The 20,498-nt window shown below is 43.9% G+C and overlaps 1 protein-coding gene across 1 annotated transcript in view; it reads right to left on the bottom strand.

Annotated features, from left to right (window-relative positions):
- The window catches only part of scrt2 (scratch family zinc finger 2), a 2,851-nt gene extending 1,597 nt beyond the window's left edge, over nt 1-1,254 (bottom strand). Inside the window, exon 1 of the mRNA XM_068732691.1 lies at nt 1,170-1,254. Within this exon, the coding sequence (XP_068588792.1) occupies nt 1,170-1,254 (85 nt within the window). The remainder of the gene's footprint in view (nt 1-1,169) is intronic.
- Nucleotides 1,255-20,498: the final 19,244 nt, after the last annotated feature.

Below are 20,498 nucleotides of genomic sequence, written 5' to 3'. Positions count from 1 at the left end.
GAACGTGAAGCATCAGCGTCTCGTACTTCCACTGCTTATATAACGTCACTCTGGGCTCGTCGGCCTAGGTGAAGAGATGCTAAGAGTCCATTAAGCAAAGCCATCTATAATTTACCTCACTCTTGCTTACTGGGTCACTTCAATGAGGCTTTTATTTTTTTTGTATTTTTAGTTGCCGCTGCTGCAGCAGGACACCGTCGTGCTCTTTAGAAAGACGAGAGCTGCTGCTGATCAAACAGTTTGAAGTAGAATATGAACACGCATTAGATGCAACAAGTATTTGTTTTTTTAAGAAGAAAATTCTCCTTTTAAAGGCATTTCGTGGCAGCTAGCATGCGTGTGGGGGAAAAAAAAAAAAATCCTTTTTACACACAGACGGCGATCAGACATGGCTCAGTAAAGAAGGTCATGAAAGCGATATTTAAACATTTTAACTGGGGTTTCCAGCCCGACATGAGGTCTGAATGGACCTGGACTGCCTCTCCAGCCGTACTGTATCTAATGCTGTTTGGCAGATAGTTCAGTGTATCACTCATGCCCTATTTGGCTTGTGTCTGCCTGTTGTCCTGCATGCATCTCGCAGCGCGTGTGCATTTGTTGTCCACGGGCAACTGTTCAGTAAATAGGGCAATTAAGTGTGAAAAGCAGAAAGGAGCTAGCATGTTCCTATCTCTTTGGTGGGGGGGGGGGGGGGGGGGGGGGGAGATAATTTATGCTAATAACATCTCTACCGCTCAAGCTGCCCAAAAATGATAGCAGACCCTTTTGGCTTCAGAAGAATCTTTTCATCCTCTTGGAGGAAAAAAAGAAAAAAAAGTGGTTTCTCAACACCTTGCAAATAAGACAGCTGTGTGGCAGTGAATGCATCTCTCTCCCCCTCTCTCTGCCTTTCATCTCCAGATGATAATCTTTTCTCCTTCACTGTCTTGTATGGTGCATGTTTGTTCTTCATTTAGCCTGTGGAATACTTGAAACCTAGTCCCTCCCCCTCCTCCCCCCCCTCCCCCCCTCTCCTCTCTGCTCTCCCTCACAGCCTCACACCCTGCACACAATCTATCATCATTTTTCCTTCAAGAGCCGTCGTAGGAAGCAGCAGCGTGCGCAAATGTGTTACAGTAAATAGTGTCCTATGCATGAGCGATGCTTCTTAATAACACTTAAGAGGAAACTTGAGCTCCGTGTGCCGTTCACGTGGCATAAATTCCTCCGTGATACCGAGGGCACGGAGGGTGGCTGCGAGGAGCAGGGCCCCATGATGGCAGTTCAATAAATAACCTCGGTGAAAGTGGCAGCAATAAACCATAGAAGATCTCTACCGGCTACCCCACTATCATGCTCAGCGAGGCGCTCTCATGTCTGCCGCTATAGAACAAATGTGTCCGCTTCCAAGGCCGAGACCATTTCTTTTGTGCGCCGGTAAAAAAAAAGAAGAAGAAGAAGAAGAAAAAAGCCGGATAAAAATGTGGGTTTCAGTTTTAAACACGGGTCCTAAAAGAATAGTTCCACGTTCTGGTCGTTGGCTTAGACGAGACGGTTGGTATCCCTCTTATGTGTTTACGGTAAATATGAAGCCGCCACCAGCAGACGGTTAGCTTAGCTTTGCATAAAAACTGTAAATAGTGGGAAACAGCTGGCTTGGCTCATTCGCAAGGAAAGAAAAAAAAAATCCTTACTCGCACCTTTCTTTGAGCTGTGACTGCAGTCGTTCCCTAATTCTCCTTCACACATCAGTTGTGGAGCAAGGCTGTTGAACATTTGGAGTTGTGTGTGTGTGTGTGTGTGTGTGTGTGTGTGTGTGTGTGTGTGCGTGTGCGTGTGTGCGTGTGCGTGTGTGTCCACCTGATGAATGTTAGTCCAATATTCACTCCCGAGGGAAATATCTGCCACTTTACATGATAAATTCTTTATTATGGTCGCCTACAAATCGCTAACTTTGTCTTCAAATTGGCAGTGAAGCTCTCTGAAGCCGCTCTGCGCCGTAGATTCAAATGATAATTTGAATGGACTTCATCAATTATCATTTGCTTTAACCAGGTTAACCAAACATAAACCACAGAGGCATCAATGTGAGTCGATCTGGAGCGTAATGACCAACGACGCATGTTGTTGTTTAATTTGTTGGACTTATTGGTGCCTGCTAACAAATTGCCCAGTTACTAATCCCCCCCCCCTCTCCTCCTCCCCCCTCCTCCCCCCTCTGTCTTTGGACAGAGCCAGATTCGCTGTTTTCCCACAAAATCTTCAACTTTTCTAGGAATATGTTTCTTTCTTCGTCGTTTTATTGTATAATCGTTTAATCCCCCGCCAAAGACGTTTCCCAGACACAGTTCTGTGTGTTCCTAGTAATATACTTTCATTCTCCGACGCTGTAATTAAACCTTTACTATAACAGTCATCATCGCACCTCGCTCTGATTTATCGAGAAATAATTGTTCAGATAATCTTAGTTTAAATGAATCGGGTTAATTAATCACCGCCGTGTCCTCGCCCTCCCTCTCTCAAATATAGGCATTGTAAGTCTTTTCACATTATGTTCCATCACGAAGGTCAGAGCAGTGGGTAATAGACTGTCATTTCCAATTTGTACTTCCACGCAAAGGAAGAGCAAATGCATTAGCGAGATGCTATCGGCCCGTTTTTAAAATTAGACAACAAACGGTGCAGATTTGCATGCATCTGCAGCGCGGATGGAGCTTTACAGCAGGAAGATCACTGAGTGTTGTGAGCAGCAGCAGCAGCAGGTCTGGGAAACAATTACATAGCGGTTACTAATTCTCTTTTTGAGGATTCACTACACCTGTTTGCAGCCGAGGGGACCGACAAAAGAGAGCCGCCGCCGCCGACACCACAGGCCTGTGTGATTGTATTAAAGAAATAAAAAGAAGTCTGCAGCCAAACAAATTTTCCACCAGGCAACGTTGAGACAGGCATTTTACTCTTATGTGTTTTTCCTACCGGTGCATGTCAGGGAGAGAGGTGAGATCAATTTCCACCGGATTAGGCTGCCTGGGGAAAATGATTGCTTTTTCTAATACTTAGTAACAATTTTTCAATTTCCTGTGGTCTTTGTTACTCTCAACATTTTTGCAAATGAGCAAAACAGAGGCAAGCGGCGTTGCTGCTCCGCGAACTTCACCTTGGGACCAAGCGTCATTTGCATATATATTGAGAGCATACGTTTTTGGTTTATAATAGTCACCATTCTGGGGGTGGGGGCGGGGAACTGGGGAGGGGGGGGGGTCGGCTGGCAGGCTTTCTGTCACCTGTTATGAGGCCCTTGTCCATGAACATCCCTGGGAGACGAAAGCAGGCGATAATTAAGGTGCTGGGACTAAACTGGTGTTGCTCTCTCTCTCTCTCTCTCTCTCTCTCTCTCTCTCTCTCTCTCTCTCTCTCTCTCTCTCTCTCTTTCGCACGTTGTTTTAAATCTGAGGGAGGAAAAAAGTAAAGCAAAGACGTCTGCGGGGGACATGTCTTTGTCTCCGAAGCTCCCGGAGATTTTCAGGAGGCGACCGAATTCACAGAAAATGAAATTAATCTATCGGCACAGCACTGATCCTGTGGTGATTACAGTTTGAGCCTGACGCTATTAAATCCACACGTTCCACTCTTTGCACTTTCCCAGTGTGCAGGGGCTAACTACATTCAGGCGGAATCGGAGGAGATGCAGTGCAGATGGTCACATGACAAATGGCTTTATTGCCCCGTTATGGAGATTTGAATCATAATTGAGTGTCTCTACAGTGATGTGTGCACTCGGTATGACTCACAGTGAGTCTTGTTGCAGGGGGACAGATGAGCTCTGTTGCTTCTGCTTCGATCTGCCGCCGCAGAATTTAGATTTCACGTCAAATCTTTTTAAACCCCGGTCTCACTATTTTCCCATTCTCTCACCGAGTATTTGTGCAAGATTTACGTCGAAGACGAAGAAGAGTATTAGCAGGAGAAAACTGTTTGAACACAAGGAGCGGTAAAATCCCACTCAAGAGAAACCGAAATCCATTGTGAAACACGTCTCACTATTTTACTCCAGCGATCCGCTTTTCTTTTCTTTTTTTTTTTATCGGGCATCTAAAGTGGAATAGGGAGTAATGTGAGCATGCACATTTGCACACTGATGCATGTGCGCCACGCATCACTGCTTTTGTGTGTGTGTGTGTGTGTGTGTGTGTGTGTGTGTGTGTGTGTGTGTGTGTGTGTGTGTGTGTGTGTGTGTGTGTGTGTGTGTGTGTGTGTGCCGAGCGCTTTTCAAAGGGCATGCTTTTGTGCAGGCACAGATGATGCAGCTGGCAGAGGCATGACTATTGCTGGAAGCACGTCCACGTTGGCACACTTACAGAAAGCTCCTGGCTCCTGGGTCACACTTTATATCGGCGGCATAAAGGCTGCCCGCCCGTCTGCTGTCTGGCCCACGGATAACGGCTGGGATGCGCACACTGTTGAATCGCTGCCTTTTTCTTAGGTCTAGAGCTCAAATGAGTCGTTGATTCATTGATTAGTGGGCATGAAATGAGCACGCGGCTATTTTGATAATTCATTGTTTGAGTCTCCCAGCAGCTGAATTGTGAGGATTTGTCTTCTATTAGAACGAATTAAATATCTTTAGATTTTGGACGAGACAGAAAAATGATTTTAAGGCGTCAACTTGGGCATGAGGATGTCAACCAGTTGATGAAAACGTTTGTCGGATTAGGTGATAATGAATATAATCATAGGTGCAGCCTGACTAAGTATCATTTCTCTGAGGTGTGAGTGCTTTTTAGAGATAGCAGATAGCGTCGCGCGAACTGTTACAAGATGCAGAAATTCAGAAATGAGCAAAACATGTTTTAATCATGGTAAAAATCATCAGGCACTCATCGTTTACATGCTTCAGAAGTTCTGGTAGGTCGCCTTATTTTGTCATCCTGAGCGCCTTCTCGATACTCAACGCGATACAAGTGGAAAAACTCTGCAATTTTGAACGGGATCAATCACGTTTCCTGAGTAATGATAGCTCCATTTATTCTGTAATTGCCTGATAAATTAACCAGCGCAGACACCTGTCAAAACAGCAGACAATCTCTGTGAATCCACCTCCCAACAGGCTCATCTTGGTGGGCTAAGTTGGTAATGACAACTCCCCAAGTCTGTCCCCTCAGGCTGAAGGATGAGAGCACCATAGAGTTCTCTTTTCCCATCCGTCCCTATTAGGATAATGCATCAAATAGACATTTTAATTTGAAGTTCATTTTCTCCTCAAGGCTCTGTAAATGTCTGCGAGCGGCGCATGTTGGAGGAGATAACCTTTCTTTGCAGCATGTGATCTTTTTATTTATGTGTCCTAATGAAATGTTCACTTATCATTTACCACAGTTTGGCATCGCGGAAGAGGCTAAAATTCTGGATATTCCGTTGGCTCTTTTTGAAACTAGGTGGCTTCCAAAAAAAATAAATAATAAAAAAAACAACCCAAAATAAACCCTGATGTGTCATTCACAGAGCTCCTCCTCCAGCTCGACTAAACCGCAGATGACTCATTGATTTCCACAAACAAACCAAATTGCCAGGAGTGGTACGCTCTCGTGTGACTCTGAGGAAACCTCATCACTCAGCAGTTATATTGTTGTGCACCCAGCGACCTCCTTTTTTTTTTTTTTTTTTCTTTTCTTCTTTTTTTCCCCGAGTGTGACGATAACGTGCGTGAAATGAGCGCGGGGGCCTGCCAGCGGTGCCCGAGCCCTCGCAGGGCCCCGGCACCTGCCTGCGCTCAGCTGTTCCCGCCACGCTTGACCGCATGCAGGCTAATAAACAGACCTGTCCTTATCACTGGAACTCCATTAACGGTGGTCGCAGTCACCTGAATCCCTTCGCTGGGGCGACAGCAAATTACAAGGCAAATGTAATGGCTTTTGCTATATTGCCACACACTGAGATAGTGAATTACACCGAAGGCCCGATGTTATTACATGTCCCCAGGACGCTGGCTCTGTGTTTTATGATGACTACAGTGGAAACCAGGTCAGTGCTCAAATTGTCATGGTCTTCGCCTCCGTTGCTCCACTTCTATCTATCACGTCCATTGAAAGAGGGAACAAAAGGCGTGCAGCAGGTCGCACACTTCACGTGTCGGCCACTTCAGACGAGTGTCTTCGCGGGGACGCGAGGCTGCTCTCTTCACTGTTATCCGTGCGAGACAACAATTTGTTGAAAGAGACACAAAAGCGAAGTGATTAATCAGGTCGCCGTGCGGCGAGATCCAGGGGACCTTAAGGTGCTCTCGAGCATGAGAAAACCTGATGACAGGAAGGGAGCGAAACGGCGTTTAATTAGTCAGGCTTGATTATTTAAAAAAAAAAAAAAAAGAAACGCTCAGTCCCACCAGCATTAAAACAGCAAAACATAAGGATGAAATGATTTCATTTCAATAAAGTCACACGTTTATTTTGCTTTGACAAGCCCCCACACAGGGATGTGAGCTTCAATGCAAGTCCATCAAAAATGAAAACATCATACAGCTGTTCTGCAGCACACCGTGCTTTATTCACCAGATGTTTTAGGCTATCTTGCCTTCTTCAGGGTCGTGCCCAAGTCTGTTGATGCCACCTTTATATACAACACATTAATCCTGCATACAAAACATCATCATCTATCATCTATTTACAAAATATCATTGTCCTCCGTTCTTTTAGAGAAATATCTAGAACAACAAATACAGAGTATTACAACTCTTTTACATCTCTCCCTAACAAATACTCGTTTGTATACGTGGTATCTATGGTGATATATTGCTCACATGACATGTCAACAGCCTGGTGTTCCTCGCTGATGAAGGCCAGATAGCCGACGGGCGAGTAAAGGCGGTGTACCGGAGGAGCGACCTCTTCTCGTTTGAATTCACTCGCAGCGGGCAAAGTTCAAATCTGAGCAAATGTTTGCGTCGAGTCTCACTTTGGCGAACTTTTTGAGGGAACGAAGAGGAGCTGGAGAGTCCAAAATGGAGGAAGCTTTCGTAAGCCCATTAGCTGTGTTGAGTATATAAACTCTTCCACAAAAGAGACAAAAGCTTTGAAAAACAGTAATGAGAGTGGAGCCAACGGTACATATGTTTCTCTCTAAATACTTCACTTTAAATAAGGATGGTTGAATATTTTGTATTCAATATTTCCTTTTTTAATTACATTCCTCTAAAAAAAAACAAAAAACAGGAGCTTATGTGCCAGCTTTCTATCAAGATCTGTCACCAAACCACAAACACATTAGAGCCGGCCATATGGTACACTGTTTTTAATTAAAGAAGTTGAAATAAGATTTGAAACAATCAATGTGTATGTGTCCGTTGATATACAGTGTTCCTGTGTACCGTTTGCTGCAGTCAGCAGTTATCAGTGCGGACTCTCTGTGGTCTACAGGAGGAAGGGGGGGGGGGCCTGTAACAGAAACAGTCAAACACGAGGGGTTTGTTTTTGATTATTTGAACCATGTATTTTTTTTCTCTGGCCATACATCTTCCTCTGCCAGGCCTCCCAGGGGCTCCGGGCCATCCAGCACCACAGGCCAGCTCTGGAGAAGGAGGCAGTGACAATGGTACCTGCAGCTCCCTATCCGGGCTCGGGAGGTACCGCTGGGGCCTCATTGACAAATTGTCCTTGTCTGGCCGCATGAGAGAGTGGGGACCGCAGTAATTGCATATTTCCCTCTAATTGCATTTGTCACATGTGGGTCCGCCGCTGCGGAGCCAGGTCTGAGGCCCTTCTCGGTGATGTGTTAAACCAAAACAGCTGAACTCTCACCTGCACCGCGAGAAGGGGATGTGCAGGAAGAGGCCTGCGAAGAGGGCAATAAATTATGCAGAGGCACAAAACATCAGCGGAGCAGCAGTGGAGCCGGGCACAGGGGCCGCTGGCCAGACGGAGACGCGCTGCAGGTCCATTAAAGCCTCCGACGTGGTCATGAAGGGCTGGACTCAATCATGCTGTTTAAGGACAATCAAGGGCTTCTACCTGCAGGATCACATGACATGAAGCTCATAATGCAGACCAAAAACACATCATAATTATCTTAGTTTTATTGTTACACAGCTATTATCAACCTGTACTGAGGTAGTCTAATAGATAATAAATAAATAATAGATTTTTTTTATGCTCATTGCCAAAATTTAAAACAAAGAGTCTCCTGGTGTAAGAGTTTTCCAAATCAAGGAGCGGAAAAGCTTTTCTCTCTAGAAAATAATGTTCTAGATCTGATTATTTATTTTAAACCACCAACTTGTCAGAAAATGGTGAAATATCCCCATTTTAATTTCTCCGACTTCAAGGCGATGTCTTCACATGCCATGTTTTGTCTGATCAACAGTCCATAAGCCAAAGATAATCAGTTAATTAAGAATAAAAAAAAAATGAGAAAAGCTGCAGATCTGCACGTTTGAGAGGCTGGAACCTGCAGTGAATGTTTGGTATATCTGGCCTTATTTAATTATTATTTCATATTTTCAGAATAATGTTCCGTCGGTCGACTAATAATAGTTTCAGCCCTGATTCCCGTGTTTCAGTCCTGTTTTTCCTCTGCTTCTACAAAGTTTCACGTGACGGGCTGAAGGGGGGGGGGGGAATAATAACAAGCGGCTCTCATCTTGGCTTCTGGTGCTGCGTGATACGCGGCCGGGCTGCTGCATTATACAGAGGGGTTGTACAACTACATTTTAATCCACTCGTGTTTCTGGCCTGATAAAAGGATTCTCTCCATCTCTTTCTGTTTAATTCACACTATCATCAATCAAATGTGTCCCTGCCCCCCCCCCCCCCCCTCTCCCCCGCCTCCCCTCCTCCTGGGTTTTTGGGGGTCTGCAGCAGATAGGTTGGGGGTCCCCCGAGGGGGTTAGGGACATGACGGACTGGTCACAGATGCCACCGAAATTAAAATGCAAGAGGCTGTGCAAGGTGTTACATTTCTCAGACATGCTCATTTGCAGTAATATCTGAGCAACATAAAGAGGCTTATCTGTGATTCCACATACGACTCTCACAAGATTATGTGAATATGATTAAAAAGCACGCCGTTTGGGAAGCGCTATCTCCATGGCGTGGCTACAAGTGTGGAAGATTCCCCGCGCGGTAGATACACTGTTTTTGTCTTCCACCATTGTCTGCACATGACAGTCGCCACAGGCTACTTAGTAATGAATATGTGCCTGTAGCATGTGTGCTGTGTGCAGCCTATGAATAGAGTAAATATGCACGTCTCTGCACAACAGGTCAGCTTCTGAACACAGGCAGCGGAGAATATGATCAACCGCTGAAACTACAAAGGAATTATGTATAAACAACTGCTCGGTCTGTGACTAAAGTGTCACGCGATGATGTCTGATATCCCAGCAAACCCTTTTCTTGTCTAAATAAGGCTACAGTTCTGTGTTCTTCATTGTCTTTCATAGATGCACCTCTGATGGGAGCTCTCTTTATGTGACACATGAATATACGCTCCACTGACAGGTAATACAGGCGGGAACAGAAATAGCGTGTTAGTCAAAACAGCCTATGTTGGACTATTTCATGACATTTTGATAAAAGTGAAGCGTTTTTAGCAGATTTGTTAATGTAACGTGTTTACCATTGAATTTCAGTATAATTTTGTCTCACAGTAGAGCGTGTAACAGCTATAAATGCTAAGAAATAATCAATGAAATGGTTTATTTATTTGTATTGCACTTAATACACTTAATACAAAATCATATTATTTCACTTGTGTAGGAAAAGTAACATTATTTATTTACAGCAACATGCATATACCAGCATGCATACACATAAAAACAAGCAAATTACCCAAATGAAATGCTTTAAAAGGAGTGCATCACGTCGTGTTTTTGTTTCGTTCCAAGTCCAGTTTGAGGACAGATCAGTGAGACTGGATTTCACTAGATTGGAAAGTTATCATGGCAACAGCGATTACATCGTGAGGTCAACTTAAGAAGGAAGCCGCTCGCGTTACAGAGAAATAAACTAATAAAATGCTTGCTTGCTTGTATGTGAATAGCCACTGTAGCGTCTTGCCAGATGCAGAAAAAGGTTTCAACACCGGCAGCGTAATGCAATCAACAAGCGGCTGCAGTTAACATGAGCGTCCTAAGAACAAGTGTAGACTTATTGAAACTAAAACTAATTTGTTTAACACACTTCAAAGAGTTTTTAAAGTCCTCTTTAACCTCCTGCACCAAAATGAAACTCAATACCTGTGAATTACATTCCAGTAAAAGCATAAAAGTGTCACATATGCTACTGATTTCAGAGATCTGTGGCAGTGAAACAAGACCCTACCTGACCCGGTCTGATTCAGGTCCCGGGTCGGGTCGGGTTTTGGACCCGAGGAGACTCACTCTCTCTCGTTCCATTCGTACATTTTTCCTGACAATCGATCTTGTTTTTCTGGCTGTAGTTCAACACTGAAGGCTCTCCGCGTTCGGCTACAGGAGCTTATCGCCTAAAGGTCCCTGACAGACTCGGTACGCTGTCGACGTCTTATCTGCATGGGAGTGATGCACCGTCTCCGTGTGGCATTCTTTTTTAAACGACAGAGGACGCAAACATTTAGCTTAGCAGGCTGTTTTTCAACACCGTGGCCCTGTAGAGAGACAGCAGGTGGCAGGTGTTGAAAGAGGAGAAAGTGAATGTCTTGTCTTCCCCTGCTACAAATCTTCTTGAACAGTCCAATTTGAACAAAGGATTAGCCGCCCGTCATTAATCATATAGGCTAATCTTGTAGATTTAGGCAAGTGGTTCCCAAAAGTCAATAGAGCTATAATTTAATCAGAGAATGCCATCATAGTTTATGGAGCAAAATGGAGAGCTTACAGACATAGTCTTTTACAATTTGCTTTCAGATGATCACCTCTGTGCACAATAGGCTCAGCTTGAAGACACACTGTGGGTTTACAGGTTTTATGTTTTATGTTTATGGTCAAATAAATCTGTTTAGAATAAAAGAGAAGGAGGAAATGTTGTGTTGGCTCAAGTACAGTCCTCAGGCAGAGCTAGATCATATATATGTATGTGTGTGTGTATATATATATATACACATATGTGTGTATATATATTTATACACACATATATACATTTGTGTGTATATTTATATGTGTATATATATCGTGAATTTTGTTTATTTTTATTATTAATTATTTTATTTTTATTTATTTTTTTAGTAATCGTTTTTGACCTTTTACATATTCTTTTTTTTTTTATCATTTGAACTGTTTTAACAGCGCCGTAGAGATGATTATTTCAAATAGAAACGTTACTGTACACGTGTGTATGTGTTGTGTTACTAAAACACACGTAACACAAAAGTTAGCATGATTCACTAACATGGCTCCTGCTCTCTGTCTCAGGTGTAACTGCAGTCTTACTTCATACTTGTAGTTAGTAGTTTATGGGACAAAAGTATAAATATTTCATTGAGAGTAAATAATTCAACACCTGTGTATTCCTCTGCGGTTCACTAGCAGCTCAGATCCAGTCACTTCAAGACATCTTTTGTGGATGGAGAGCCCTTCAGCCTAAATGACACTTGGCCAAATAGCATTTAAGTACATGCTCAATATTTTAACAGGGCCACGCAAGGAAGCTGTGGAGAGAATGGGCTGTTCCTGTAGAGCAGAGGAGGAGGAGGAGGAGGAGGAGGAGGAGGGTTGTTGGAGGTGGAGAGGCACAAGCGTAAAGCTCTTATTAGTGACTGTGGGGCTTCTCTGCTCTGGTCTGATAATTAACTCGGAAATTCTCTTAAGTGCTGTGATATAGTTACACAAGGAGCCGGTTGTTGTTATTATTATTATTATTATTATAGAAGTATAATCTGTAACTCTGGAAGCATTTTGAAGGATAAAGGTGTTATTATTCTACATTTTTCTTATTGTCAGCAAATACCATGAAAAAGACTCAAACCAACGATGTGTTAGTTATTAGTTCTCTTTTATAAAGGTGTAATTATCCAAAAGAAAAAAGGGGCGGGGTCACAAAAATGTGCCTCATCTCTTAAAAAAAGGACTAAATGGTTAACAGCTAGATACTGTATTTCTACAAACACAGGAGTCGATATTGTATTTATTGGGGACACGTCTTTTTGTTATTTGTTTACGTACAGATGTTTAACTTTAACTTCACAGATCTGATCATGTTCGCCTTGGAAAAGCTTCCTGCGTCTACAAATGTATAACGATGTTTATGACATTTACAGATTCATGATCTCCAGCTCCACACAGGTCCACAAAATGCTGCGTTTAAGTGCTGGTGGGAAACGGTGACATCTGGGTTTTTTTGGGGGGAAATCGTGTTGAAAGTATGAAAGAATATCTCGTCACCATGCATGTTGGAGGCTCCACATCCAGGGGTGCGGGGATACTGGAAGACTAGCCGATAGCGGGCAGTCGTCTGTGGGCCATGACCTCACAGACCCCCCCCCCCCCCTCCCTCTGGTCCTCCAACATGCTCTGTGGGCCCTGGCTTGACTCTCAGCCACCTGGCTCTATCCCACAGCCCCGAGGCCGTCTCCACTGTGCTCTCCTCAGTCAGGAGGTCAGTGGGGTTTGTAGCGCTGGTTAGCATCATAGCTAAGCTAACACTCGCCGTTACACTTTAGTTTAGTTCAGTCCCTCCCTGGTTTAACCAGTCTGGAGTCCACCATCTAGCAGTAGCTTATCTAAACCATATCTTTTCATATTCAGGCTATTTTATAGATCATATATTTAGTATATGTATACGTACTGAGGGTGGACGAGCTATTCTGTCTATTTAGAAATAAAACACCTTTCCCACTTTGAAATGATACACTATTACACCGAAAAACCCAGATGTCCCAGTTTTCCCACCAGCACTTAAACGCAGCCTTGTGGACCTGTGTGGAGCTGGAGACCATAAAAATAGCCTTAATCCGTGCGGATCGGGAGAGACCTTTGTACACACAGGAAGCTTTTCTTCGAAGGCGAACATGATCAGATCTGTGTCGTTGAAGTTAAACATCTGTACCGAAAACTGTTGTCAATGTGTTTAAATGGCCTGGTGTTTGTGTGTATGAAGCATGCATTCATGAGTACCCAAAATTACACACATATTGATATAACATTTGTAAATTTTACTTTTCGTTTGAGATTATTCTCACTCCACACATGTCACCCAGTGCGATCGTGTGGCTCGCTGTGTTTTTGGACGACAATGGAGCTCTAATGACCAGAGGAATAAGATCTATACTCGTTAATAGAATCAAGTCATTATTGGTTTTGGGGGTTTTCATGAGATTTGTTGACAACAGGAAAAATATTGAATCTCTCCAGACATGTATAAGTTAAAGAAGAAATGCGTTGGTTAAAAGATTTCAAGATTTCAATATTAAAAGTACAGTCAGCAAGTTCCGGCAATCAAATTTACCAGAACTGTTGTCTGAACCATCACCGGATGGGTGTTGAAATGGCTATTGAAGAAGCTCTGATTAATGCTCTGTTGATGAGAAAATTAACTTATATACACTTCATTATAAACCCGGCAGACCTCAAGGACCCAGACTTTTATGAAGCCGGGACCAGATGTCATCCAGCCACAGCCCCAATTAATCTCCGGGCCTTGTAACACGCCCCTAGAAACAAAACAAAAAAAAAAAAGCCCTGATTGGGTGTGGAGGGCAGAGACAGTGAGTAGAAAGCGAGGGTGAGAGATGCTATCCGGGGAGCAGCCGGCCCTGGCGAGTCTGCAGAGGGTAAGATAAGAAGGGGGTGTCTGCGGTGTAGCCCGGGTCTCCGAGAGGAGGCTGAGGTTATTCATTGCTCTGCCGTGAAAGCTTGAGAAGATTACCCGGAGCCTGGTTGGCAGTGATACAAGGGGGACAGGCAGAGGGGGCCCCCACTCTCACCCCTTTGTTCCCCATCCATCTGCTTGAATCTCACAATGGCTCATCAGGACCAAGTAGGGTGGAGGGGTGGAGCAGCAGAGGCTTGCAGAATGGGAGGAAGTGAGCGGATGGGGTGGGGCTGGAAAAGGGGGGGGGGGCAAACCTGCAAGACATTGGGAGGTAATGCGAGGCAGAGTGGGGAGAGTGGAGCTAAAAGGAGGGCGAGATAGTGCAGGATGGGGAATGAATCCTGGAGCATGGAGCTTGTTGAGATTGAATGAGCGGTGCCGCGGCTGACAAGCTCTGACAGACTACATCGGGAAAGGCCAGGGAGGCGGGGGGGGGGGGGGTTCACATTGTTATTTTCTGGGAGGTAATGGGCTGGCAGCTCCTCTTCACTCTGAATAATCAGTACTTTGGTTAGACTCAGACACCACTTCAAACCATGATAAATACACCACTCCAAATCCTCGCCACCAAGAGGATAGCGTTTGTCTCTAAATGCCTTGACCACCATATTTATCTTGTTGAGGAATGATCAGATGATGAAGGGGGCTTTCTTCCACCACACAGGTAATTATAGGTGTTTTTATACAGGCAAAACATCAGTAACAGCTTACCTTTGCAGCAGGGGGGGGGGGCTTTCCCAGCAGTCCCAGCGGGCTGATGGTGGTGAGGAATGGTGTTAATGGTGACATAGATCCAGTTTATTCTGTTTTCGACGGCAGCCGGGGAAATGTTCACGCGAAGATACAATGAGCACGCTATTGTGCGCGTTATTATCGTCGCCCCTCACAACTCTCTGGTTCTTCGGCGTAATTATTTATTCAACGCGATGATAGTTCACCGTAAGCTGCCGCTGTAATTGTTGATTCACCGCATACATTTCGGCGTGCAGGACCGCTGCGGGCCTTTCTTTAGGGGGAAGGAGGGCAGATTTCTTTATTCAAAGTGCAGCAGCCGGTTCTATTAACGGCACTTCGTCATAATGCAAGATTCACCTCCATAGTCCAAAGAACCGTCGCGATCCATCAGTGTTTCTGCATCGCAGGAAACGGTAAATCTGCTGAATTGTGCAGACTGGAAGTCTTTTGGCTAATGTTGACAGATTCAATCAGAAAAGGATCAAATAGGTTTTTTTCCGCCGTGTTGGTTCGGTAAGCCCTCCTGAAAAACTGACACTCGGGTCACCCCATCTTTTGATTGTTATCAGTGTAACTAGTTCACGTGTGACTGTATGAATAGCTAGAGGCTATTACACTGCTGAATATGAATAGCGGACCAATTACTTTGGCCCAGATGGAGCTGTGTGCTCCTCAGAGAACAGGGCCTATCCTCGCCTAACACCACCGCGCTCTCTTGGTAGTGAAGGAAGAGGGGACATTAGGAGGGCTAATGAGGTACACAAATATGAATTTCAAACCCATAGCACATTTTTGGATCGACTCTCAACTCGCCGTCGTATCGAGAAAAAAAAAAAAAGCAGTTCGCCAACTCCAAACGGCGTTTGGATTGCGATTGTCGGCTAATTGCTGAGCTGACAATCGCTCAGATAAACTGTCAGCTAGAGCGTCACTCGAACGCATCCAAACCTCGGAGGAGACGGTGCGCTGTTTCTGCGTTTCAGCCGACCAAAACTGAGTAAATGCATGTTGTAGTTGAGTCCCTCTCCGTCCCAGAGGAGCTTTTACTGGGACATTCCCAACAGAATCCTATCTCAAACCAAGCCAGTGTAGCTGGCGCTCACACACACACACACACACACACACACACACACACACACACAGTGGACATATGGCCAATCTCCCATCGTCTGCTGTGCTATTTACGGCTCAGTAGCCTGTCATTTGTTTTGCCTCTCAGAAACCAGTATGACACCTGTTTGAATTCTCAATAAAAGGCTTTTTAATGTCCGGGAGAAAGCTGTTGTCACTTAATCGTTCTCTTTACATCACTAATTATTGGTACTTTTCTCATAAGATTGACAGTAAATGTTTTTTGTTGATGGAAATTTTGGGGCTCATAATGATTGTCAAGTCCGCTATCGAAAGTCAAGGAATCAAAAGGACTGTTGAGGCATCCTTGTGCTTTCTGAGCGTTAATTAAAGCAACGCTCCATTTCCTCTTCACATACTGACAGCGTGCCGGAGCTAAAATCTGATTATTAGTGTCACTATAGAGAACCGCTAACTGTGTAGCAGTATCACCAGTGCCGGGTTCATTATTTAATCTTCTCGCTCCGCTGTCCACTTAATATTTTAAGCCTATCCCAGCATGCATTGGGCAAAAAGCAGGCAAACTCCTAGTCTGTGCCGCAATTCCTTCTGGTCTTATTTGATATGCACAATGTATACTTATGAAAATGCATGCTCTCTAAATCACCAAAACATATTTGATTAAAACTACTGTTAATTTAATCTGCCGCGTTGATCCGGGCTGTGATTGGCTGGACTTTGTCCAGCGTTTGCTCCGCCTCTCGCCCAGTGTGAGCTGGATGCGCTCCAGCCCCCTGTGACTCTGCTTATGATAAGCAGGTATACATAATGGATGGATGGAGAGATGGAAATTTAACGTGGTCTGATTAACACAAGGCTTTCACATGGAATATGATTATGTGCTTATTGATTTTATTCATAACAGGGAAAATGGAAATTGGGCCAATCTCAAGGTTGTTCCTTTAAATAAGAGCCCAACTCCTAATACTTAAAGTCGCAGCGGAGCAGCAGTTAGAGCGTCTTCATCTGGTGTGAGGACGTGTTTTTCAAGGTGAGGCGGAGTTATACGAGAGGGACTCGAGCGCCTCGCTCGCCGGACGAGGGACAAGTTAATAACACTTGGAGCAGAACCAAGACCAAAACACACTCTTCTGACCTGTGCTCTGCTACGCTCCCACTAGCTAACGGTCAAGTGCAGTTTTATGTATACAACAGCAGCTTGGCTCTTCAAATCCCCAAATCACATATTGTATTCGCCCCCAATCTTTATAACAGGAGGAGAAAACAGAGGTGTTTTGATGCAGAAACAGGATTCTGTGACACATGTTTGTCATAAACCAAGAGATAACTGAACAATAGAGACACAGGACTAGAACTTCACCTTTTTTATTATTGTTGTGTTTTAGTTTTATGTCACTGTGTCTTTAATATTTGGTTTTGTTTATTTGTTTTTAACTCCCAGAAGACCGAAATATGTCTCAGCACCACGTTGTGTTCACTACGATGTGTCACAACAAAAGTGTCATTCCTGCCGATTTGCACTTTAATGGCTAAAAAGGACAACTGTGAGAGTTGCATCAGATTTTAATTAGTACGCGATCAATACCTCCGGACCCTGGGGTTATGTCCTCTGTGTTGTTTTTTTCTGGGACTTTGAGGGTTTTAACACTCTAGGGTGTGTTTAAAAATCCAACCTACCGTTTTTTGTTTTTTTTATGCTGATTCCAGCATGTTTTTTTTTGACTGAGCACATTTAAATTCCTGGCACAGAGGAGCATTTAAATCTCCATGTAGGGAAATAAAACACTTCATTTTACAGGGTGCAAATTTCCTCATCATTTCTTTGACAGTTTCCTGGAAAGAACAATATCATTTTGTACTTTGCGGGGAGAATGGAGAATTGTCTGAGACAGGTATTTCAGTTAACATAGTTTATGAGCAGTAGTTGAAATGACTGCTTCATTTAAATAAAACTATAATTTCACAGTTAAGTAGATACGTTTGATGAAACATTTTTGGAGACTTTCTTTTTCGCCGTCATGACTTGAAACACTGACTACAGTCCTACATACAATCTGTTCACATGTGAGCGGTTGTGAGTCACGGTGGGTCGCTCTATGTAATATTTATCTCTGTGACCCTCACTGAGTTCAGTTGTAACCTGGAGCTCAGTCGACCCAGTGCGATAAGCTCGTGAGCACGAGGCTGAAGGAAGGAATCATCCTTAACCTCACCCTTACACCCCTGATCAATACCAGGACGAAGGAAAGAAAGACTTCACAGTTTCACTTCCTGTGTTCGTAATCTTCATTAATATGACAACAACTCTTTGTTCTGAGATCAAAGGTTGTTTCCAGAATAAAAGGGAGCTCTGTGAACCATAGGAGGCCAATGCACCGGGGGCCCAGGAGGCTGGATTGCCCTGGATGTGGAATCGTCTTTTGTAACGGTGCTGAAATCTGAAATGCCTCCTTCCTCCACTGGCTATGAAAGCAGGAGGCAGCCACAGGCCTGGAGCAGCTAATGGAGAGAGAGAGAGAGGAAGAAAGAAAGAAAGGACAAAAAGATCCTCTGGAATCAAGATTGGTGTTAGAAATGAGGGTAATAAAGATGAGCTTGACATGGGCACAGATGTGTGGAAAATAGTACATCTTGACCATTACTATGGTATCATTATTATCATGTGTGAAGCTCAGCTTATCATCGGCGTAGTGAACATGACGTAATCACGGCCGTTGTGCTCCTCAAGTGGTCGTTCCGCTTGGTCGTGCGCCTCTGATTTTTTTGGTAACTTGCCGTGTTTTATGATCTGATCATGCTGTTGTCAAAGCTTGATTAGGTTTTTTTTTTATATCTGGCTTGAAATGACTACTTTGTTAAGGCTCGGGAACCTTTGTTGTAATGCTTCCAATGAAAACCGCTTAGTCAGGGAGCTCTTCATAAACAAATGTATTTGACAGATGTATTGCTAAGTAGGATTTCAGGAGTTGCCTTGATGTTTTGGTTCTTAACATAGAAAACACAATAAGAGAGAATAAAAATCAGAAGCATGTACTGCAAAAGTCAAGAATCAGAAATAAAATATTGAAAAATTTGCAATAAAAATGTGAAAAATCTATTTTAAAAGAATATGTAGAATATATCTGTATTTCAAATTAAAAGAGGATGTGCAAAATAATAACACAAATTGCAAAAGTTCACAATATACAGTACATAACATAAACATTTGACCTGATGATGTCGCTAGATGAAAGGTTTCAACAAAGTTTTTTTTTTTTACAATTGATCGTGAGGAGAATGATGAATGTCTGTTCAAAAATCTTTTTCCAATCCATTAGCTAGCTGAGACATTTCCGTGTGGATCAGAGTGGTGGACGGACCCACATTGACCGCCATAGAGCCAAAACTGCTAGCGTGGCTAAAAAGTGCTTCGACAAACCAACACAACTATCTTGCTCTGCAGATCTTTAATGGGCGAGATCCATACCGAGCAGAGCTTCCTCTCTCCTCTCTCCTCTTGCACTTTGGACGATCGCGTGGCCACCAACAAGAGGAGACGTACTGCAGAAGCGCTACCTGTCACGGAGGGAACAGGATGCGACGCTCAGGTTTAGAGTGTCACCCTCAGGCCACAGAGTGCTGAGTCAGTCGCCACTGACAAGGTCTCGTCGCCCTGCATTCACCCCTGACGGCTGAATTATTCATTAAAGGAGGGGAAAGCACAGGGGACCCTGCTAATTTCTCAATGGGATTGTTGGCTGTCCTCACAGCGAGCCGTCCAATGATAAGACAAGCGTCACAGCATCGGGCCCCCGATTATGATCTGAGAGTGTTTTACTCAATATATTTATGAAATGGGCTTCACCCGCGATGCACACGGTTAAAAGCGCTCTCAGTGACTCATTGACTTGTGGCAGAGCGGACAGATCTTATGTTTCCTGAACTGATACCGGCATTAGCTGCTTTCAAGGACACTGAGCGCCGATGTGTGGGAGTCTGAATCAGACCCTTCGCAGATTTATCGAGTGCACTCCCACCATCGGATACGTCCAAAAAAAAAGAAGCGGCTCGAGTTGTTCTAAAAAGGTTGGGAACTTTGCCAGTTGTCGTCATCAAACAGAGTGTGTCTATGTCCGTGTCCTTTCATAACTGGCAGCGAGCCAGCGATGGCATGCAGAGGTTAACTTAGCATATGACATTCTCTACAGCGCCGAATCCCCATAATGAACTAAATCCTGTTAAAGTGAGAGCGTACGGGGAGGGAGGCCACCGGTTTGAACATGACACATTGCTGTTTTTCATCCCCGACTATTCCACTTACAGAGTAGCGGGTGAGGGAGAGAGAGAGAGAGAGAGATCAATAATCTGTATGAGATAATGAAATAAATCATTAGAGCTTAAGAACCCCACACCGGTTGCTGCCGAACTGCTGGAGAGTCCTTTGATACCAATTAAAAAGGGAAATAGGTACGCCGCAGAAGATTATTTTATTAAAATTACAAGTGAGAGAGCACAGGAAACAATACGGAACACACACGTTCTTTTTCCATTATCATTTCATCATTTATCAATTTCTTATGACCAGAACAACCCTGAATCGAGTTACATATGGCACATCTATCAGAACGGCTCAATATTTACAAGGTCAGCGGTATCAAAAGTCCCGTTCCCATGAGACGCGTAGAGGCCGGCGTTCTTTGCACAGCTCGGAGACATCATGGTCCGTCAAACCCGAACACGTTCACCGTTTACCCTCAAGACAAAGGCCTAGAAACGGGTTACAAAGGTGTGTACCGTGTGCTGTGACCTTTTTACCTTTTACATTTACATTACAAGATGTTGTCCATTAGTCTCTTGCCTCCATGTCTTCTTTTTTTGCGTCATTTGTTCTAACGGTTTAATAATATATAATATATTTCGTGCCTTTAGAGTGTA

This window comes from Cebidichthys violaceus, unplaced genomic scaffold, assembly GCF_023349555.1.
Source record: "Cebidichthys violaceus isolate CVI_PGR_0920_01 unplaced genomic scaffold, fCebVio1.0.p SCAF_6, whole genome shotgun sequence".
Classification (NCBI taxonomy): domain Eukaryota; kingdom Metazoa; phylum Chordata; class Actinopteri; order Perciformes; family Stichaeidae; genus Cebidichthys; species Cebidichthys violaceus.
Note: the sequence above shows the minus strand (reverse complement) of the source record. Positions and strands in the feature narration are given on the sequence as shown.